Genomic DNA, 20593 nt, shown 5'->3' with positions numbered 1-20593 from the left:
TTTAGCAGCAAAAAAAACTATTTCTCAAGGAAGAATTTTGCTAAGATTGTCTGGGAGGGGTCTGAGCGGGGGGGAAAACTTAAAACTAGGTGTTATTGGCAGACAGGTTTGGAACTCGCTTTATTATTGGTCTATTAACCAATTTACCGCCGAAAGTCACGCCCATATGCAAACAAGCTGATTAGAAGGTACTGTGAAGATTATATTTCAACCAGTAACTATCAGGAAATAACACTGATAATTATTATTATTTTTTTTTTTAATTTTATTTTATTATTTTTTTAAATCAAGAAACACAGTGTTTCATCAGCTGTTGTACAATATGATACAGACCACAGGGAGTAAAACAGAAGTTTGACTGTACTAGGCCTTTAAATGTTTTGTTGCTATGGTGATATGTCTGTGTCTGTTTTATAGTTCACTGGCTCTGCAGCCTGTCTAACAACGCAAGGCTGTTACAGTGGATGAAATAAACATACAAGATGCTTTAATATAGAACTTTATTGAGGAAACATAGATATGAATTACGATAGATGGCTGATGCTCTGAGCCCACACGGACGTTCAGAGATCTTCTGTGTTTTACTTCACTTAAACAATAAACCTTGTCATTACTAAACCTGATACCCATGTCTCAAACAGATGACTTATCCTTCACACCCAATAGTCATCAGCAGTAAAGGATAGATTTGATATATTGACTGGACATAATAACAGACCAAACAGAACTACATTGTGTTGATAGTGGGAATCCTCTGCTCTGTGAGAAACAGGGTCATGTTCAGTAGAGACAAAACGTTTTGAAACGGCACGGAACACGGTGTTACTGCACTTCCTGAACTTGTCCAATAAGAACTATGATTTTTTTAAACATTTTATTTCCGTTGCAAAATGTTTTGTTACGTTGTGCCCTACTGAACACCACCCAGGCTTCCCTGTGCTTCAGCTGTCCCCTCACCTCAGGGACACCTGTAGTCTGTCTCCAGCTGACCCCTCCCCTCAGGGACACCTGTAGTCTGTCTCCAGCTGGACCCCCCCATAGAGACTCATAGGAGTGACCCCCCAGCTGAGCACGTTCCCCCTGGGAGAGGTGGTGTTCTCACAGGACATCTGTTCCCGGATCTCAGCCGAGTTCAAAACGTAATCCCACACGTTGACATCCGTCATCTGACCCACGAAGGCGTCCGTGTCAGAGATCCCCAGGAAGCCGTCCTGGTCCTTCCCCAGGATGAAGACCCCTGCTGGGCTGACTGTGTATCTCCTCCGGAGGTACTGCTCCTCCCCCACCAGCCCGTTGATCCACAGCTCAGCCCCCCCGGAGTGGGACGACCAGGTGACACAGTAGTTGACCCAGTCACGGGAGTGGAAGTTGTGGGGCAGGTTGACAAACTCGTTGCCGATCCACAGACCCACCTGGGTGGATCACATGAAAAATAGAAATAAGACTGTTGATTACTTTTCCATCCTTCCCTCGCTTACTCCACCCCAACTCCCTCCCTCCCTCCCTGACTCCCTCCCTGACTGCCCTCCCTCCCTGACTCCCTCCCTGACTCCCCTCCCTCCCTGACTCCCTCCCTGACTCCCTCCCTGACTGCCCTCCCTCCCTGACTCCCCTCCCTCCCCTCCCACCATAACTCCCTCCACTCGCCTCCCACACTGACTCCCTCCATGACTCCCTCCCTGACTCCCTTCCCTCCCTGACTCCCTCCCCTCCCTCCATAACTCCCTCCCCTCGCCTCCCACACTGACTCCCTCCCCTCCCTCCATGACTCCCTCCTTGACTCCCCTCCCTCCCTGACTCCCTCCCTGACTCCCCTCCCTCCCTGACTCCCTCCCCTCCCTCCATGACTCCCACCCTGACTCCCCTCCCTCCATGACTCCCTCCCTGACTCCCCTCCCTCCCTGACTCCCTCCCTTCCCTCCATGACTCCCTCCCTGACTCCCCTCCCTCCATAACTCCCTCCCCTCGCCTCCACACTGACTCCCTCCATGACTCCCCTCCCTCCCTGACTCCCGCTCACCTCATATCCCATGGTTATCATCAGTTCGTTGTCGTTGCCCTGGCTGGAGTACGACAGGACAGTGTGTATCTCTCCAGGGCGCGTCTTCAGGTGCATGCAGGCGGTGAAGGAGTGCAGGTCCATGGAGTGAGCCAGGTGGGCCCGGGCATAGCTCTCGGTGTTCCTCTCTGGGAAGTGGAGCACCAGGGGAGACATCACTCGGGGCTCTATGGGGGACAGAAATTATAGGGTTAACATCTGACACAGAAGAAGGAATGATACATATCTACTGCATCACACAACAACTCTCTAAATATAAGCACCCTAAATATAAGTACTGTAAATATAAGTACCCTAAATATAAGTACTGTAAATATAAGTACTGTAAATATAAGTTATCCACATAGAAATAGTATAAATATAAGTACTTTAAAGCGAAGTACTGTAAATAGAATTACTCTAAATAGATCATAAAAGAGCAATTTCGTGTAAAATGTTCCACTATACATTAAATATACCTGTAGTTGTATTGTAACTACTATTGTGACTACTATTGTGACTACTAGTGTGACTACTATTGTATTTACTAGTGTGACTCCTAGTGTGACTACTAGTGTGACTACTAATGTAACTACTAGTGTGACTACTAGTGTGACTACTATTGTAACTACTAATGTAACTACTAGTGTGACTCCTAGTGTGACTACTAATGTAACTACTAGTGTGACTACTAGTGTGACTACTAGTGTGACTACTAGTGTGACTACTAGTGTAACTACTATTGTAACTACTATTGTGACTACTAATGTGACTACTAGTGTGACTACTAGTGTGACTACTAGTGTGACTACTATTGTAACTACTAATGTGACTACTAGTGTGACTACTAGTGTAACTACTATTGTAACTACTATTGTGACTACTAATGTGACTACTATTGTGACTACTAGTGTGACTACTAGTGTAACTACTATTGTAACTACTATTGTGACTACTAATGTGACTACTATTGTGACTACTAGTGTAACTACTATTGTAACTACTATTGTGACTACTAATGTGACTACTATTGTGACTACTAGTGTGACTACTAGTGTAACTACTAGTGTGACTACTATTGTAACTACTAGTGTGACTACTAGTGTGACTACTAGTGTGACTACTAGTGTGACTACTATTGTGACTACTAGTGTGACTACTAGTGTGACTACTAGTGTGACTACTAGTGTGACTACTACTGTAACTACTAGTGTGACTACTAGTGTGACTACTATTGTAACTACTAATGTAACTACTAGTGTGACTCCTAGTGTGACTACTAGTGTAACTACTATTGTAACTACTATTGTGACTACTAATGTGACTACTATTGTGACTACTAGTGTGACTACTAGTGTAACTACTATTGTAACTACTATTGTGACTACTAATGTGACTACTATTGTGACTACTAGTGTGAATACTAGTGTGACTACTAGTGTGACTACTAGTGTGACTACTATTGTAACTACTAGTGTGACTACTAGTGTGACTACTAGTGTGACTACTAGTGTAACTACTAGTGTGACTACTATTGTGACTACTAGTGTGACTACTAGTGTGACTACTAGTGTGACTACTATTGTAACTACTAGTGTGACTACTAGTGTGAATACTATTGTAACTACTAGTGTGACTACTAGTGTGACTACTAGTGTGACTACTAGTGTAACTACTAGTGTGAATACTATTGTAACTACTAGTGTGAATACTAGTGTGACTACTAGTGTGACTACTAGTGTGACTACTATTGTGACTACTAGTGTAACTACTATTGTAACTACTAGTGTGACTACTAGTGTAACTACTAGTGTGACTACTATTGTGACTACTAGTGTGACTACTAGTGTAACCAATTTCCCTTTTTTTTGGCACTGAGCAAATTCCAGGTCTGCTGAGCGCAAACTTTAATGTTGTGAAAATGATGTGCAACATCCAGCAAGCGTTTACTGTGAACAATGAGGCTGTACTCGCTTTAAGTTACAGTTTCAGACAGTGGTCAAGTTGGCTACCGTGGCTATTTGATCCTAATTTAGTCCTACCAGAGTAGCCTACCATCAAAAACAATAGAGAACATGAACCACCCCTAATATTTTAACATGGAAATAGCTGTTCTGTCACGGATTGGTGAAGTAGTTTAATAAGCTAAATGTAAAATACTGTTGTTTTAACAGGTTTAAAAAAAAAAAAAGGAACAGAAAGGAACGCAATAAACCAGTACTTTTTTGGGGGTTTGAACCAGTTCAGAACTTTATTTTGTTGCTCGGAACAGTGGAGTGAAACTATAAAAATAGTGTTTCTGTTCAGAACAAAACGATTGGAAAATAATGTTGGTTCCAACCCCTGATTGTAATAACATTGTGATAACATTGTAATAACATTGTGATAACATTGTAATAACATTGTAATAACATTGTGATAACATTGTGATAACATTGTAATAACATTGTGATAACATTGTAATAACATTGTAATAACATTGTGATAACATTGTAATAACATTGTGATAACATTGTAATAACATTGTGATAACATTGTAATAACATTGTGATAACATTGTAATAACATTGTAATAACATTGTGATAACATTGTAATAACATTGTGATAACACATTGGTGTTATTACACGTAACATATAAGAGCAACCTCGTAGAGTACGGTGTACTCCAATACCTAACTACAGTACTCACCTTGTTTGGAAGGCCTTGCATCCCCAATTTCACCTACATTAACAAAAACACAAAGTCAGTTCACATAATCTTTCACTCATTGTTATACTTTGAAATGTCAATAAAGATATGTCTCACTTGAATGTATGTGTTTTCCAAGAGAAGTAATCAGACCCTCGATCTTCAGAAGCTTTGATTCGATTTCATCTTGTCTACAGAACGCTGAGTGGAGAAAGAGAGAGAGAGAGTGAGAGAGAGAAAGAGAGAGAGAGAAAGAAAGAGAGGGAGGGAGAGGGAAAGAAAGAGAGAGTGAGAGAGAAAGAGAGAGGGAGAGAGAGTGAGAGAGAGGGAGAGAGAGTGAGAGAGGGAGAGAGGGAAATAAAGAGAGATAAAGAGAGAAAGAGAGAGTGAAAGAGAGGGAGAGAGGGAAAGAAAGAGAGGGAAAGAGAGAAAGAAAGAGAGATAGGGAGAGAGGGAAAGAGGAAGTGAACATGGTCAAGGAAAGGCCTTGAGGCTGATTCCTCTCAGATGGGTTCCATATGTAGAGCATCATAAATCATCTAAAAACATACTGTGAGATGAGCATCATCTTAGAAATCCACTATATTAAAGACATATGTTGAGCATCAATATGATATATATCTTATCTGTATCTATTTGCCTGTTTAGTTGATCCATTCCTTAACATTGATCTCAGTCATTTCATGTCCCAAGGGTTACTCGGGAAAACAGAAAGATCGTAAGAAGAGCAAAGGCACAATTACTGTCTGGCAACACAAGACTATCCATTCCCTAACACACACACAGACCAGGGCCCGTATACAGATGTAGGATCTCAATTTGATCTCTCTTTTGTAGCTGAGAATTTTCCTGCTAAGCAGGAAATTCAAACTCGTAGTATATTAAAGTATTTTTAAAGACTTCTAAAGTTTGTAATTTCCAATTAGAAATTTCAGACAAGTTTTTCCCTAACAAAAAATGTATCAACCCCTATAAAAAATGTTCATTAATTATAAAAATCAACATAATAATTCACGCATCCTGTTGCTGCAGGATAATTTTCCTGTTGTAGAAAACTGGCTCAAATTAAGATCCTACATCTGTAGATACAGTGCTACCTTTTTCAAACGGAGGCTACAGCCATATTAGGACAACAAATTGATCCATTCCCTATCATATACAGCATGACCTATATCTACATAGATACATAATCATATTTTCCTGTTTAGTTTATCTTTTTAATTCCCTAAGAGTAGGTTCTGTCCACGTACTGCCTTTCCCCAGGCGAGGCAGGAAGGAGGACTCGACCACGCGATCGTTGAGTGGCTGGGCCATGCGGTAATCATTCCACAAAGTCTTATTGTCCATGTCCATCAGAGTACTTTCCAACTTTCTGATCTGGATGTGGGGGGGGGGGGGGAATAGGAAAGAAAGTTTATGAGTCAATTAATTCAATAATGAATCAATGAATCAATTAATTCAATAATGAATCAATGACTCAATTAATTCAATAATGAATCAATGAGTCAATTAATTCAATAATGAATCAATTAATTCAATAATGACTCAATGACTCAATTAATGAAATAATGAATGAATCAATCAATCAATAAAAGGATGAATGAATAAACGGATGAATCAGTAAATCTTTCACAGGGCTGTTTCATCTGCTTTTTAGGGAGGCTAGGAGCAGAGTTCACGTCCATTGTTGAAAAATGTAAAGGTTTAATTTACACATCAGCAGTTTTGTGAGACAGCAGGGAGAGCAATCAATGAACTAACCAATCAAGTAATCAATAAATCAATCAATCACAGGGCTGTTTGATCTCCTTTTCATTCACGGCTATAGGTACAAATTTCAACAACAAAAAAGTTGAGTAAAATTTCAAAGAAAATTGATGTGGAGAATTGAAAAGTTAATTTTACAAATCAGATGGTTTGTGAGAGAGAGAGAGCAGGGTTACCTGGCTGAGAGAGAGAGAGCAGGGTTACCTGGCTGAGAGAGAGAGAGCAGGGTTACCTGGCTGAGAGAGAGAGCAGGGTTACCTGGCTGAGAGAGAGAGAGCAGGGTTACCTGGCTGAGAGAGAGAGAGCAGGGTTACCTGGCTGAGAGAGAGAGCAGGGTTACCTGGCTGAGAGAGAGAGAGCAGGGTTACCTGGCTGAGAGAGAGAGAGCAGGGTTACCTGGCTGAGAGAGAGAGCAGGGTTACCTGGCTGTGAGAGAGAGAGAGCAGGGTTACCTGGCTGTGAGAGAGAGAGAGAGAGCAGGGTTACCTGGCTGTGAGAGAGAGAGAGAGCAGGGTTACCTGGCTGTGAGAGAGAGAGAGAGCAGGGTTACCTGGCTGTGAGAGAGAGAGAGAGGGTTACCTGGCTGTGAGAGAGAGAGAGAGCAGGGTTACCTGGCTGTGAGAGAGAGAGAGAGCAGGGTTACCTGGCTGTGAGAGAGAGAGAGAGGGTTACCTGGCTGTGAGAGAGAGAGAGCAGGGTTACCTGGCTGTGAGAGAGAGAGAGAGGGTTACCTGGCTGTGAGAGAGAGAGAGAGGGTTACCTGGCTGTGAGAGAGAGAGAGAGCAGGGTTACCTGGCTGTGAGAGAGAGAGAGCAGGGTTACCTGGCTGTGAGAGAGAGAGAGAGGGTTACCTGGCTGTGAGAGAGAGAGAGCAGGGTTACCTGGCTGTGAGAGAGAGAGAGAGCAGGGTTACCTGGTTGTGAGAGAGAGAGAGGGCAGGGTTACCTGGTTGTGAGAGAGAGAGAGCAGGGTTACCTGGTTGTGAGAGAGAGAGAGCAGGGTTACCTGGTTGTGAGAGAGAGAGAGCAGGGTTACCTGGCTGTGAGAGAGAGAGAGCAGGGTTACCTGGCTGTGAGAGAGAGAGAGCAGGGTTACCTGGCTGAGAGAGAGAGCAGGGTTACCTGGCTGTGAGAGAGAGAGAGCAGGGTTACCTGGCTGTGAGAGAGAGAGAGCAGGGTTACCTGGCTGAGAGAGAGAGAGCAGGGTTACCTGGCTGTGAGAGAGAGAGAGCAGGGTTACCTGGCTGAGAGAGAGAGAGAGCAGGGTTACCTGGCTGTGAGAGAGGGTGATGGGTATAGTACCTGGTTGTGAGAGAGGGTGATGGGTATAGTACCTGGTTGTGAGAGAGGGTGATGGGTATAGTACCTGGTTGTGAGAGAGGGTGATGGGTATAGTACCTGGTTGTGAGAGAGGGTGATGGGTATAGTACCTGGTTGTGAGAGAGGGTGATGGGTATAGTACCTGGTTGTGAGAGAGGGTGATGGGTATAGTACCTGGCTGTGAGAGAGGGTGATGGGTATAGTACCTGGTTGTGAGAGAGGGTGATGGGTATAGTACCTGGTTGTGAGAGAGGGTGATGGGTATAGTACCTGGTTGTGAGAGAGGGTGATGGGTATAGTACCTGGTTGTGAGAGAGGGTGATGGGTATAGTACCTGGTTGTGAGAGAGGGTGATGGGTATAGTACCTGGTTGTGAGAGAGGGTGATGGGTATAGTACCTGGTTGTGAGAGAGGGTGATGGGTATAGTACCTGGTTGTGAGAGAGGGTGATGGGTATAGTACCTGGTTGTGAGAGAGGGTGATGGGTATAGTACCTGGTTGTGAGAGAGAGAGCAGGGTTACCTGGTTGTGAGAGAGAGAGCAGGGTTACCTGGCTGTGAGAGAGAGCAGGGTTACCTGGCTGTGAGAGAGGGTGATGGGTATAGTACCTGGTTGTGAGAGAGGGTGATGGGTATAGTACCTGGTTGTGAGAGAGGGTGATGGGTATAGTACCTGGTTGTGAGAGAGGGTGATGGGTAAAGTACCTGGTTGTGAGAGAGGGTGATGGGTATAGTACCTGGTTGTGAGAGAGGGTGATGGGTATAGTACCTGGTTGTGAGAGAGGGTGATGGGTAAAGTACCTGGTTGTGAGAGAGGGTGATGGGTATAGTACCTGGTTGTGAGAGAGGGTGATGGGTATAGTACCTGGTTGTGAGAGAGGGTGATGGGTAAAGTACCTGGTTGTGAGAGAGGGTGATGGGTATAGTACCTGGTTGTGAGAGAGGGTGATGGGTATAGTACCTGGTTGTGAGAGAGGGTGATGGGTGTGTCGAACACTGTCCACAGGATGCTCTCGTAACAGGGAGGGGTGGTAAGAGAGCCTTGGTACCTGAAGAAATGGTTCAGGTTCTCAGGAAGCATGGAACGCACGTTGAGGGTGGATATGTTCATGGACTGGCCTGTACAACAACAATATGTTCATGGACTGGCCTGTACAACAACAATATGGTGAAAACAGAAACTGAGCATCAGTAATACTGTTGTTAATGTAGATAGATTCAGTAATACTGTTGTTAATGTAGATAGATTCAGTAATACTGTTATTAATGTAGATAGATTCAGTAATAAATACTGTTGTTAATGTAGATATTCAGTAATACTGTTATTAATGTAGATAGATTCAGTAATAAATACTGTTGTTAATGTAGATATTCAGTAATACTGTTATTAATGTAGATAGATTCAGTAATACTGTTGTTAATGTAGATAGATTCAGTAATACTGTTGTTATTGTAGATAGATTCAGTAATACTGATATTAATGTAGATAGATTCAGTAATACTGATATTAATGTAGATAGATTCAGTAATACTGATATTAATGTAGATAGATTCAGTAATACTGATATTAATGTAGATAGATTCAGTAATACTGATATTAATGTAGATAGATTCAGTAATACCCCAAAGAAAACCCACCTGCGTACTTGACTTTTCCCAGGTTGCTGATGAAATCGCTGTAGTAGGTGTTCTCAAAATGTCCGTCCTGTAACGGACAAAAACACAATCAAACCTACGAACAGGTAAGTGATGGATTCTGCATTCCTAGGCTACATGGTCTCCTTGCCAAAATGAGGCAAAAACAACCACACTGGCTAAAAGAAGAAACTCGGCCTGACTGCAACTAGACAACAACGAGAGAATGAGTTAGTTTGTTGATGAAATCGCTGGTAGTAGGTGTTCTCAAAAATGTCCATCAAACTAACTGGCTAAAGGTTTTACATAAAATAAAATGTCAAATAAAATGTTTGTTTTTTTTGTCACGTGCTTCGTAAACAACAGGTGTAGATTAACAGTGACGGCCCTTCCCACCAATGAGGAGAGAGGAAAAAAATAAGAAAGAGTAGAAGATTTTTTATAAATAATAACATGAAGAAAAAATAGGAAAATAATTACACAAGGATAAATACACAATGAGAAATGATAACTTGGCTATCTACAATAAATACACAATGAGAAATGATAACTTGGCTAGTTACAATAAATACACAATGAGAAATGATAACTTGGCTATCTACAATAAATACACAATGAGAAATGATAACTTGGCTAGTTACAATAAATACACAATGAGAAATGATAACTTGGCTATATACAATAAATACACAATGAGAAATGATAACTTGGCTATCTACAATAAATACACAATGAGAAATGATAACTTGGCTATATACACAGGATACCAGTACTGAGTCCATGTGCAGGGATAGGAGGTCATTGAGGTAGATACAGTGCCTTGCGAAAGTATTTGGCCCCCTTGAACTTTGCGACCTTTTGCCACATTTCAGGCTTCAAACATAAAGATATAAAACTGTATTTTTTTGTGAAGAATCAACAACAAGTGGACACAATAATGAAGTGGAACGACATTTATTGGATATTTCAAACTTTTTTAAATAAATCAAAAACTGAAAAATTGGGCGTGCAAAATTATTCAGCCCCCTTAAGTTAATACTTTGTAGCGCCACCTTTTGCTGCGATTACAGCTGTAAGTCGCTTGGGGTATGTCTCTATCAGTTTTGCACATCGAGAGACTGAAATGTTTTCACATTCCTCCTTGCAAAACAGCTCGAGCTCAGTGAGGTTGGATGGAGAGCATTTGTGAACAGCAGTTTTCAGTTCTTTCCACAGATTCTCGACTGGATTCAGGTCTGGACTTTGACTTGGCCATTCTAAAACCTGGATATGTTTATTTTTGAACCATTCCATTGTAGATTTTGCTTTATGTTTTGGATCATTGTCTTGTTGGAAGACAAATCTCTGTCCCAGTCTCAGGTCTTTTGCAGACTCCATCAGGTTTTCTTCCAGAATGGTCCTGTATTTGGCTCCATCCATCTTCCCATCAATTTTAACCATCTTCCCTGTCCCTGCTGAAGAAAAGCAGGCCCAAACCATGATGCTGCCACCACCATGTTTGACAGTGGGGATGGTGTGTTCAGCTGTGTTGCTTTTACGCCAAACATAACGTTTTGCATTGTTGCCAAAAAGTTCAATTTTGGTTTCATCTGACCAGAGCACCTTCTTCCACATGTTTGGTGTGTCTCCCAGGTGGCTTGTGGCAAACTTTAAACAACACTTTTTATGGATATCTTTAAGAAATGGCTTTCTTCTTGCCACTCTTCCATAAAGGCCAGATTTGTGCAATATACGACTGATTGTTGTCCTATGGACAGAGTCTCCTACCTCAGCTGTAGATCTCTGCAGTTCATCCAGAGTGAGCATGGGCCTCTTGGCTGCATCTCTGATCAGTCTTCTCCTTGTATGAGCTGAAAGTTTAGAGGGACGGCCAGGTCTTGGTAGATTTGCAGTGGTCTGATACTCCTTCCATTTCAATATTATCGCTTGCACAGTGCTCCTTGGGATGTTTAAAGCTTGGGAAATATTTTTGTATCCAAATCCGGCTTTAAACTTCTTCACAACAGTATCCCGGACCTGCCTGGTGTGTTCCTTGTTCTTCATGATTCTCTCTGCGCTTTTAACGGACCTCTGAGACTATCACAGTGCAGGTGCATTTATACGGAGACTTGATTACACACAGGTGGATTGTATTTATCATCATTAGTCATTTAGGTCAACATTGGATCATTCAGAGATCCTCACTGAACTTCTGGAGAGAGGTTGCTGCACTGAAAGTAAAGGGGCTGAATAATTTTGCACACCCAATTTTTCAGTTTTTGATTTGTTAAAAAAGTTTGAAATATCCAATAAATGTCGTTCCACTTCATGATTGTGTCCCACTTGTTGTTGATTCTTCACAAAAAAATACAGTTTTATATCTTTATGTTTGAAGCCTGAAATGTGGCAAAAGGTCGCAAAGTTCAAGGGGGCCGAATACTTTCGCAAGGCACTGTATGTACATATAGCTAGGGATGAAGTGACTAGGTAACAGGATATATAATAAACAGTAGCAGTGTATGTGAGTCAACTATTTAGCAGTCTTATAGATTGTGGGTCGAAGCTGTTTTAGGGTCCTGTTGGTTCCAGTCTTGGTGCATCATTACCGGTTGCCATGCGGTAGCAGAGAGAACAGCCTATGACTTGGGTAGCCGGAGTCTTTGACCATTTTTAAGGCCTTCCTCTGACACCGCCTGGTATAGAGGTGCTGGATGGTAGGGAGCTCTGTACCACTGACGTACCGGGCCATACGTACTACCCTCTGTAGCGCCTTGCTGTCGGATGCCAAGCAGTTGTCATACCAAGCGGTGATGCAACCAGTCAAGATGCTCTCAGTGGTGCAGCTGTAGAACTTTTTTGAAGATCAGAGGGCCCATGCCAAATTGTTTCAGCCTGCTGAGGGGGAAGAGGCATTGTCATGCCCTCTTCATGCCAGTGTTGGTCTGTGGACCACGATAGTTCCTCAGTAATCTGGTCACCGAGGAACTTGAAGTTCTCGACCTGCTCCACAACAGCCCTGTAGATGTGGATGAGGGTGTACTCAGCCCTCCATTTCCTGTAGTCCACGATCAGCTCTTCTGTCTTGCTGATGTTGAGGGATAGATTGTTATCCTGGCACCACACTGCCAGGTCTCTGACTTCCTCCCTGTAGGCTGCCTCATTCTTGTCGGTGATCAGGCAAAACCCTGTCATGCTGTCTGCAAACTTAATGATGGTGTTGTGTGTGGCCACGCATTCATTATGGAAGAACAGTACTGGCAAAACAACCACACATTGGCTGAAACAGAAACAGGCTGGCAACATGACTACAGGAGAGATAAACAGACTGGCAACATGTCTACAGGAGAGATAAACAGACTGGCAACATGACTACAGAAGAGATAAACAGACTGGCAACATGACTACAGGAGAGATAAACAGACTGGCAACATGACTACAGGAGAGATAAACAGACTGGCAACATGACTACAGGAGAGATAAACAGACTGGCAACATGACTACAGAAGAGATAAACAGACTGGCAACATGACTACAGGAGAGATAAACAGACTGGCAACATGACTACAGGGGAGATAAACAGACTGGCAACATGACTACAGGAGAGATAAACAGACTGGCAACATGGCTACAGAAGAGATAAACAGACTGGCAACATGACTACAGGAGAGATAAACAGACTGGCTCATGACGACAGGAGAGATAAACAGACTGGCAACATGACTACAGGAGAGATAAACAGACTGGCAACATGACTACAGGAGAGATAAACAGACTGGCAACATAACTACAGTAGAGATAAACAGACTGGCAACATGACTACAGGAGAGATAAACAGACTGGCTCATGACGACAGGAGAGATCAACAGACTGGCAACATGACTACAGGAGAGATAAACAGACTGGCAACATGACTACAGGAGAGATAAACAGACTGGCAACATGACTACAGTAGAGATAAACAGACTGGCAACATGACTACAGCAGAGATAAACAGACTGGCAACATGACTACAGGAGAGATAAACAGACTGGCAACATGGTTACAGGAGAGATAAACAGACTGGCAACATGACGACAGCGGGTGAGAACCTAGAGGTGATAGACATGTCCAGCTGTGTTTCATCACTGTGTGTGAGAGTGTAACAATGACAGTTGGCTGTGGAGCAATAGGCACATCAGCAGTGGCTGGGGTCGGGCTGGTCTAGCGGATTACTGCTGTTGCTTGCAGCACATATTTCCTACTTGTCAGTACACTCCCATGTTTGTCTCTTCACATTCCATGTATCTCTCATCACCTCTCTTTAACGTCTAAAGGAAAAACAAAAAATATGAAATATACTCGCCTAAAAAAAGTAAAATAAAATAAAAAGGCATAAAGGAGAGCTAGGGGTGGGAGAAAACTCCAGGTGTATGTGCGACTTGAACATTGTCTCAGTAAGCTGGACTACCAGTACTAGGGCAATAGAACACCGGCACACACACACCCGCTACACAGCTGCAGTCCATTAGGTAGCTGGGGAGGATGCCTGTGCCCTGTGGCAGCGTTGCCTAAGCGATGACCTCTAACCCACAGCAAAGTGTTGGAACTGACTGGCTAGCTGGCTGGCTGCCTGACTGGCTGAATTAATGGCTAACTGACTGGCTGACTGGCTGATTGATGGTTTGACTGGCTGACTGGTTGGCTGGCTGAATGAATGACTGGGTGACTGGCTGGCTGGCTGCCACTTGTTCCTATCTCTAGAAGCCAACTTTCCCTCAGTGGGCCAAACAGCACGCAATCGCCCAATCAATGGGCCCATTAACTGCGCAGGCAGGATGTCCGATACTATTATACTATCAAATGCTATGACAGGGGGCACCGGGCCAGGAGGCACCGGGCCAGGAGGCACCGGGCCAGTTACCCACAAAGCTGTTCTATGTGTCATCTGTTCCGAGTTCATATACTGGAATTCACAAGAAGAATGTAAAATAAGAACAGGAAGATGAACAACCTGTCTTCAGATCTCACCTCGTAGAAGAAGGCTAGAACTGCCAGTCCGTCAGGCTTGTCGCTGGCCTCTTGAAAGCTCTTGTACTTATCAGAGTTATAATGGACAACGTGGAGCTGCAAACACAGAGGACAAATTGTAAGTTGAAAGTTGCTCCAGTTGTCAAACACCAAGTTGGAAGTAATTTAATTTGTAAACATCCATATGTACAGCGACTCAAACTAATCTGTACTTTATCCAATCAACAACTGAAGAAGATCCACTTGTCATTGTTAGAGGGTGAGAAAGCAGCGTAAGACCAGCAACATTGGATAACTTTAGTACAGGCCCCAAGAGGATAACTTTAGTACAGGCCCCAAGAGGATAACTTTAGTACAGGCCCTATGTTCCTCCGGGAACCAAGAGGATAACTTTAGTACAGGCCCTATGTTCCCCCGGGAACCAAGAGGATAACTTTAGTACAGGCCCTATGTTCCCCCGGGAACCAAGAGGATAACTTTAGTACAGGCCCTATGTTCCTCCGGGAACCAAGATGATAACTTTAGTACAGGCCCTATGTTCCCCCGGGAACCAAGAGGATAACTTCAGTACAGGCCCTATGTTCCCCCGGGAACCAAGAGGATAACTTTAGTACAGGCCCTATGTTCCTCCGGGAACCAAGAGGATAACTTTAGTACATAACCTATGTTCCTCTGGGAACCAAGCGGATAACTTTAGTACAGGCCCTATGTTCCTCCGGGAACCAAGAGGATAACTTTAGTACAGGCCCTATGTTCCTCCGGGAACCAAGAGGATAACTTTAGTACAGGCCCTATGTTCCTCCGGGAACCAAGAGGATAACTTTAGTACAGGCCCTATGTTCCCCCGGGAACCAAGAGGATAACTTTAGTACAGGTCCTATGTTCCCCCGGGAACCAAGAGGATAACTTTAGTACAGGCCCTATGTTCCTCCGGGAACCAAGAGGTTAACTTTAGTACAGGCCCTATGTTCCTCCGGGAACCAAGAGGATAACTTTAGTACATAACCTATGTTCCTCCGGGAACCAAGAGGATAACTTTAGTACAGGCCCTATGTTCCTCCGGGAACCAAGAGGATAACTTTAGTACAGGCCCTATGTTCCTCCGGGAACCAAGAGGATAACTTTAGTACATAACCTATGTTCCTCCGGGAACCAAGAGGATAACTTTAGTACAGGCCCTATGTTACTCCAGGAACCAAGAGGATAAATTTAGTACATAACCTATGTTCCTCCAGGAACCAAGAGGATTATGTAAATAATCCATACAACAGTCATCCATACAAATAGTCCAGCAGAATATATATTATAGTATATATTACTAGCATATATCTATCTATCAATATATATATCCAGTACCAGTCAAAAGTTTGGACACACCTACTCATTCAACTGGTTTTCTTTATTTTACTATTTTCTACATTGTAGAATAATAGAAAAGACATCAAAACGATTAAATTAAACATATGGAATCATGTAGCAACCAAAAAAGTGTTAAACAAATCTAAATATATTTTAGATTTTAGATTCTTCAATGTAGCCACCCTTTGCCTTGATGACAGCTTTGCAAACTCTTGGCATTCTCTCAACCAGCTTCACCTGGAATGCTTTTCCAACAGTCTTGAAGGAGTTCCCACGTATGCTGAGCACTTGTTGGCTGCTTTTCTTTCACTCTGCGGTCCAACTCATCCCAAACCATCTCAATTAGGTTGAGGTCGGGTGATTGTGGAGGCCAGGTCATCTGATGCAGTACTCCAGCACAGATTTTCACCAGTCTAATGTCCATTGCTCGAGTTTCTTGGCCCAAGCAAGTCTCTTCTTCTTGTTGGGGTCATTTAGTAGTGGTTTCTTTGCAGAGATTTGACCACAAAGGCCTGATTCACGCAGTCTCCTCTGAACAGTTGATGTTGAGATGTGTCTGTTACTTGAACTCTGTGAATCATTTATTTGGGCTGCTATCTGAGGTGTAGTTAACTCTAATGAACTTATCCTCTGCAGCAGAGGTAACTCTGGGTCTTCCTTTCCTGTGGCGGTCCTCATGAGAGCCAGTTTCATCATAGTGCTCGATGGTTTTTGCGACTGCACTTGAAGAAACTTTCAAAGTTCTTAAATTTTTCCGAATTGACTGTCTGAAAATAATGATGGACTGTCGTTTCTCTTTGCTTATTTGAGCTGTTCTTGCCATAATATGGACTTGGTCTTTTACCAAATAGAGCTATCTTTTGTATACCAACCCTACCTTCTCACAACACAACTGATTGGCTCAAACACGTTAAGAAGTACATCAATTCCAAAAATGAACTTTTAAGAAGGCACACCTGTTAATTGAAATGCATTCCAGTTGACTACCTCATGAAGCTGGTTGAGAGAATGCCAAGAGTGTGCAAAGCTGTCATCAAGGAAAATGGTGGCTACTTTGAAGAATCTAAAATATATTTGTATTTGTTGAATTGCTTTGGGGTTACTACATGATTCCATATGTGTTATTTCATAGTTTTGATGTCTTCACTGTTATTGTACAATGTAGAAAACAGTAAAATAAAGAAAGAAAAGCCCTTTGAATGAGTAGGTTTGTCTAAACTTTTGACTGGTACTGTATGCATATATAAATATATATTGAACATTTGCACTGCTGGACTGTTTTATGGATAATAACATGTAGTATTGACATTCTTCAGAAACTGAAAGTGGGATGTGTTGTTTCGGGGTAGTGCAGCTGGTTCAGCCTACAATATTTACACAGCAATTCAGCTCCCAGCTGCGAATGACCTTGAACATCAATATCAAATAAATCATATTTGAATATTGTGCTAGACTTGTGACCGTTGTATGGCTATGATGGCGATACACTGTTGAGTTAGAGGTAGCCTGGTCTCAGAACTGTTTGTGCTATCAGGTCAACTCTTTTTGACGTTGCCATGACGAGGAGTGGCAATGAGTGTCATGATGGTACAAAGGCTGCTGTTAAGACCTTAGTTCCACTATGGTCAAGTCAAGCCCACCTCTATTTACTCTGCTGTTTTAAATGGTTCCGAAACAGATGATAATTTTTTCTTGGGGGGGGGGGGGTTAATGTATCTGTAACACTAGCGTACCTCTGCCATGTATCTGATGCCATCCAGGGTGTGCTCTGCCCCGCTCTCCTCCAGGTCCCAGCCGCCCCAGTGGAGGTGCATCTGGACGGCCGTGTAGCCCCCGGGGAGACCCTTGGTAATCACCATGCTGGGAGGGAGGACGATTTCAACTGCCCACAACACAACAAGACATTTTAATATTTACAATAATATTAAAATATATGCCATTTAATTAATTAATTAATAAATATATGCCATTTAATTCATGAATAAATAAATATATGCCATTTAATTAATTAACAAATAAATATATGCCATTTCATTAATTAATGTATTTATAAATATATGCCATTTAATTAACTAATAAATATATTCCATTTAATTAATTAATTAATTAATTAATTAATATATACCATTTAATTAATTAATTAATAAATATATGCCATTTAACAGATGCTTTTATCCAAGTCCCCATTGAGATTAGGCTAAAGGGACCAATACTAACTCATTTAGATACAATGTTTAATTAAGATGTTCTTGTTGAAAAAATATGTTTCAATGGTATTGAATGTTCATTGTTAATTCACTATAACAAAACAGTAAAGACTAAAACTGTTAAAAAGTTCACAGGGAATATGAAGTTGGTTTAATTGTACATTATTTCCGGGTGTTTTTTTTGACTTGTTTACCTGAGTGTCCGTTGTTTTTCATGAGGAAGTTACCCTTCTGAGCATCATATCCAGTGAGCTCGAGCTGCAGCATGCGGGGGTTGTGACGCACACTCCTCCGCTGGATGTCGATCGGGGACTGTCTGCGGCCGCCACACGCGGGATACTCCTCCGCCCAGTGCACCTGGTCCAGGGCCCCTTCTGGAGAAGGAGAAACAGAACAGATGGATGGATGATAACGACGACGATGAACAATACAACAATGTGAACTTGGCCCAATGTCTAAAAACTGGCTACCCAAGCCTCCCAACTATAGTCCCGAGTAGACATTCCCACAGAGGCCAGTTTGTTCACGCAGAGGAGAGAAGGAACCAACGGAGCACTACTGTATAAAGTTCCTCTGTTTCTCCCTCTACCTTCACAGCACCTTGATGTAACCACAAAACCTCTAAAGCCAAATGTCTGAGTGATGGTTTGTAAGAGAGGTCTGTCACGAACCAAATGGCTGTTTGAAAGGGCTCAGACATTACACACTATGATAACGAACACAAATGGCTGTTTGAAAGGGCTCAGACATTACACACTATGATAACGAACACAAATGATATATCGTTCCTAGCTGTAATCATATACGTCTACAGTCTACACTGGGGATCAAATCATCATGCCACCTGTTTGTCATAGTGAGCGGTATATCTATATGATTTAAACAGCAATTATAAACTGGGTGGTTCCAGCCCTGAATGTTGATTGGTTGACAGCTGTGGTATATGAGACAGTAAACCACCGGTATGACAAAACATTTATTTTTACTGCTTTAATTACGTTGGTAAGCAGTTTATAATAGCAATAAGGCACCCCGGGGGTCTGTGATATATGGCCAATATACCACGGCTAAGGTCTGTGTCCAGGCACTCCGCGTTGCGTCTTGCCTAAGGACAGCCCTTAGCCGTGGTATATTGACCATATACCACACACATTGCAAACTTTCATCAGTTTTATCATGTCTAAAACTACAACTATTTATATTCATCCTTTTTTTCCAGACTTAAAATATCCTAGAGTTAATCATCTCTACAAATAAGACATAATAATAATACATTGAAATATCTGAGAATGAGTTCAAGACTTTGTGTTTTTTTTCTGGGGGGTTTGGAGTCCCCCCCCCCAAAAAAAAAACACAATGGATAACGAAAAGGAAATTAGGTCATCAATTAATCCCATACCTGTATATGTCCAATGTATTCCATCTATCCCAGCAGAGGCAAAGCTTACCAACATGAAATGAACTAAAAGACTAAAGTACTTCATTTCAATGGAAATCCTCGACACACACATACACACGTCCCTCACTTCTCTCTGTCTCTCTCCCTCTCCCTCTCTCTCTCCGTCTCCCTCTCTGTCTCTCTCTCTCTCTAACTGCAACTGAAAGGAGGTATTGAAACTTCTGTGAAACCAACGCCCCAGGCTAACTGCTCCCCGCTGCTCACCACAGTGTTACACAAGAGCACCAACCTCTGGTTGACTATTGATTACTTGAGCTTTAACCAAAATGTTTTACAAAACGAAATGGTAACAGCACACTTCCCCAATTGTGACTCATTGTATACAAATATTGACGTAGGCTCATGGATCTTTTTGCTCGGGAGGCATGAGAGTTCTATGGAATGAAATGTCATGAAATGCTCTTTACTTTTTAGTTTTGAATGTTTGTTGCTCCCTCGTTGTCCAGTTGTTTATTCTTGATGTAAATTGTACTTAATGTAAATAATATTGTTTCTTTTAAACTGAGGATTAATTTGGATGCGTCACGACCATCATGATCAAGGGAATGTGGTCCAAGCACATCTGGTTCTTGTTAACGTTTGTTCATAATCTAAACAGACCCGTTCCATTTATTTAGTTTATATTATTGATTAAAAGTGTTGAGATAATATTGTAGACATATTTTACATTGATAGAATTACTTTTATTGTTGTGGTTATAATGGTAATTGTGTCAAGATGTGGGCTTATAGGGAAAAAAGGTGGACATGGAACTATTAACACTAACAGTCAAAAAAAATAAACTTGTTTTTTTATATTAATCTCTAATCATTTCAGACATTTTTGAATATGTAATAAATTCACCTTGAATTTGTAGACAAAATTATGAAATATTTGACAGGTGCTTCACCAAGTATTTTGAGAGGCAAACTTGCCCTTGACGATAATAATGTTTTTAAAAAATATTGTTCAATTTCCCTTTTTTTTTTCACTGCCTGGCTTAGCGATGAGGAAAGCCAAGCCTGCTATCATCAATTCCACAGAAACATCCTGCAAGTACAGTCATGTTGTCATCTGTCACTATAATGTGTGCCAGAAGGGATGTTACCCTGTCAGAGAGTGGATAAGTCCATAAATGGCACCCTATTTCCTACT

At 42.1% G+C, this 20593-nt stretch overlaps 1 protein-coding gene across 1 annotated transcript; it reads right to left on the bottom strand.

Moving 5' to 3' along the window:
* Positions 1 to 486: 486 nt before the first annotated feature.
* Positions 487 to 19542, bottom strand: LOC139416946 (carbonic anhydrase VI). Its single transcript, XM_071166133.1, has 11 exons — positions 19400 to 19542; positions 18195 to 18374; positions 17527 to 17675; positions 14435 to 14530; positions 9452 to 9518; positions 8775 to 8932; positions 5979 to 6105; positions 4846 to 4929; positions 4729 to 4761; positions 2021 to 2226; positions 487 to 1412 (listed from the first exon to the last, which is right to left on the bottom strand). Exons 1-11 carry the CDS (start codon positions 19509 to 19511, stop codon positions 999 to 1001), a joined length of 1626 nt encoding a protein of 541 aa, XP_071022234.1. The 5' UTR covers positions 19512 to 19542; the 3' UTR covers positions 487 to 998.
* Between the last annotated feature and the right edge of the window lie 1051 nt (positions 19543 to 20593).

The sequence above is a fragment of the Oncorhynchus clarkii genome, chromosome 9 (assembly GCF_045791955.1).
Source record: "Oncorhynchus clarkii lewisi isolate Uvic-CL-2024 chromosome 9, UVic_Ocla_1.0, whole genome shotgun sequence".
NCBI lineage: Eukaryota > Metazoa > Chordata > Actinopteri > Salmoniformes > Salmonidae > Oncorhynchus > Oncorhynchus clarkii.
This window is presented reverse-complemented; position numbering and strand designations above follow the sequence as displayed.

Coding starts and splice junctions, on each gene's coding strand:
- LOC139416946 (XM_071166133.1), bottom strand. CDS start 19,511: ATGTGTGTGTCGAGGATTTCCATTGAAATGAAGTACTTTAGTCTTTTA. Junction 2,227..4,728: donor TGCAAGGCCTTCCAAACAAG/GTGAGTACTGTA, acceptor TGTCCCCCATAG/AGCCCCGAGTGATGTCTCCC. Junction 1,413..2,020: donor TGATAACCATGGGATATGAG/GTGAGCGGGAGT, acceptor TGATCCACCCAG/GTGGGTCTGTGGATCGGCAA.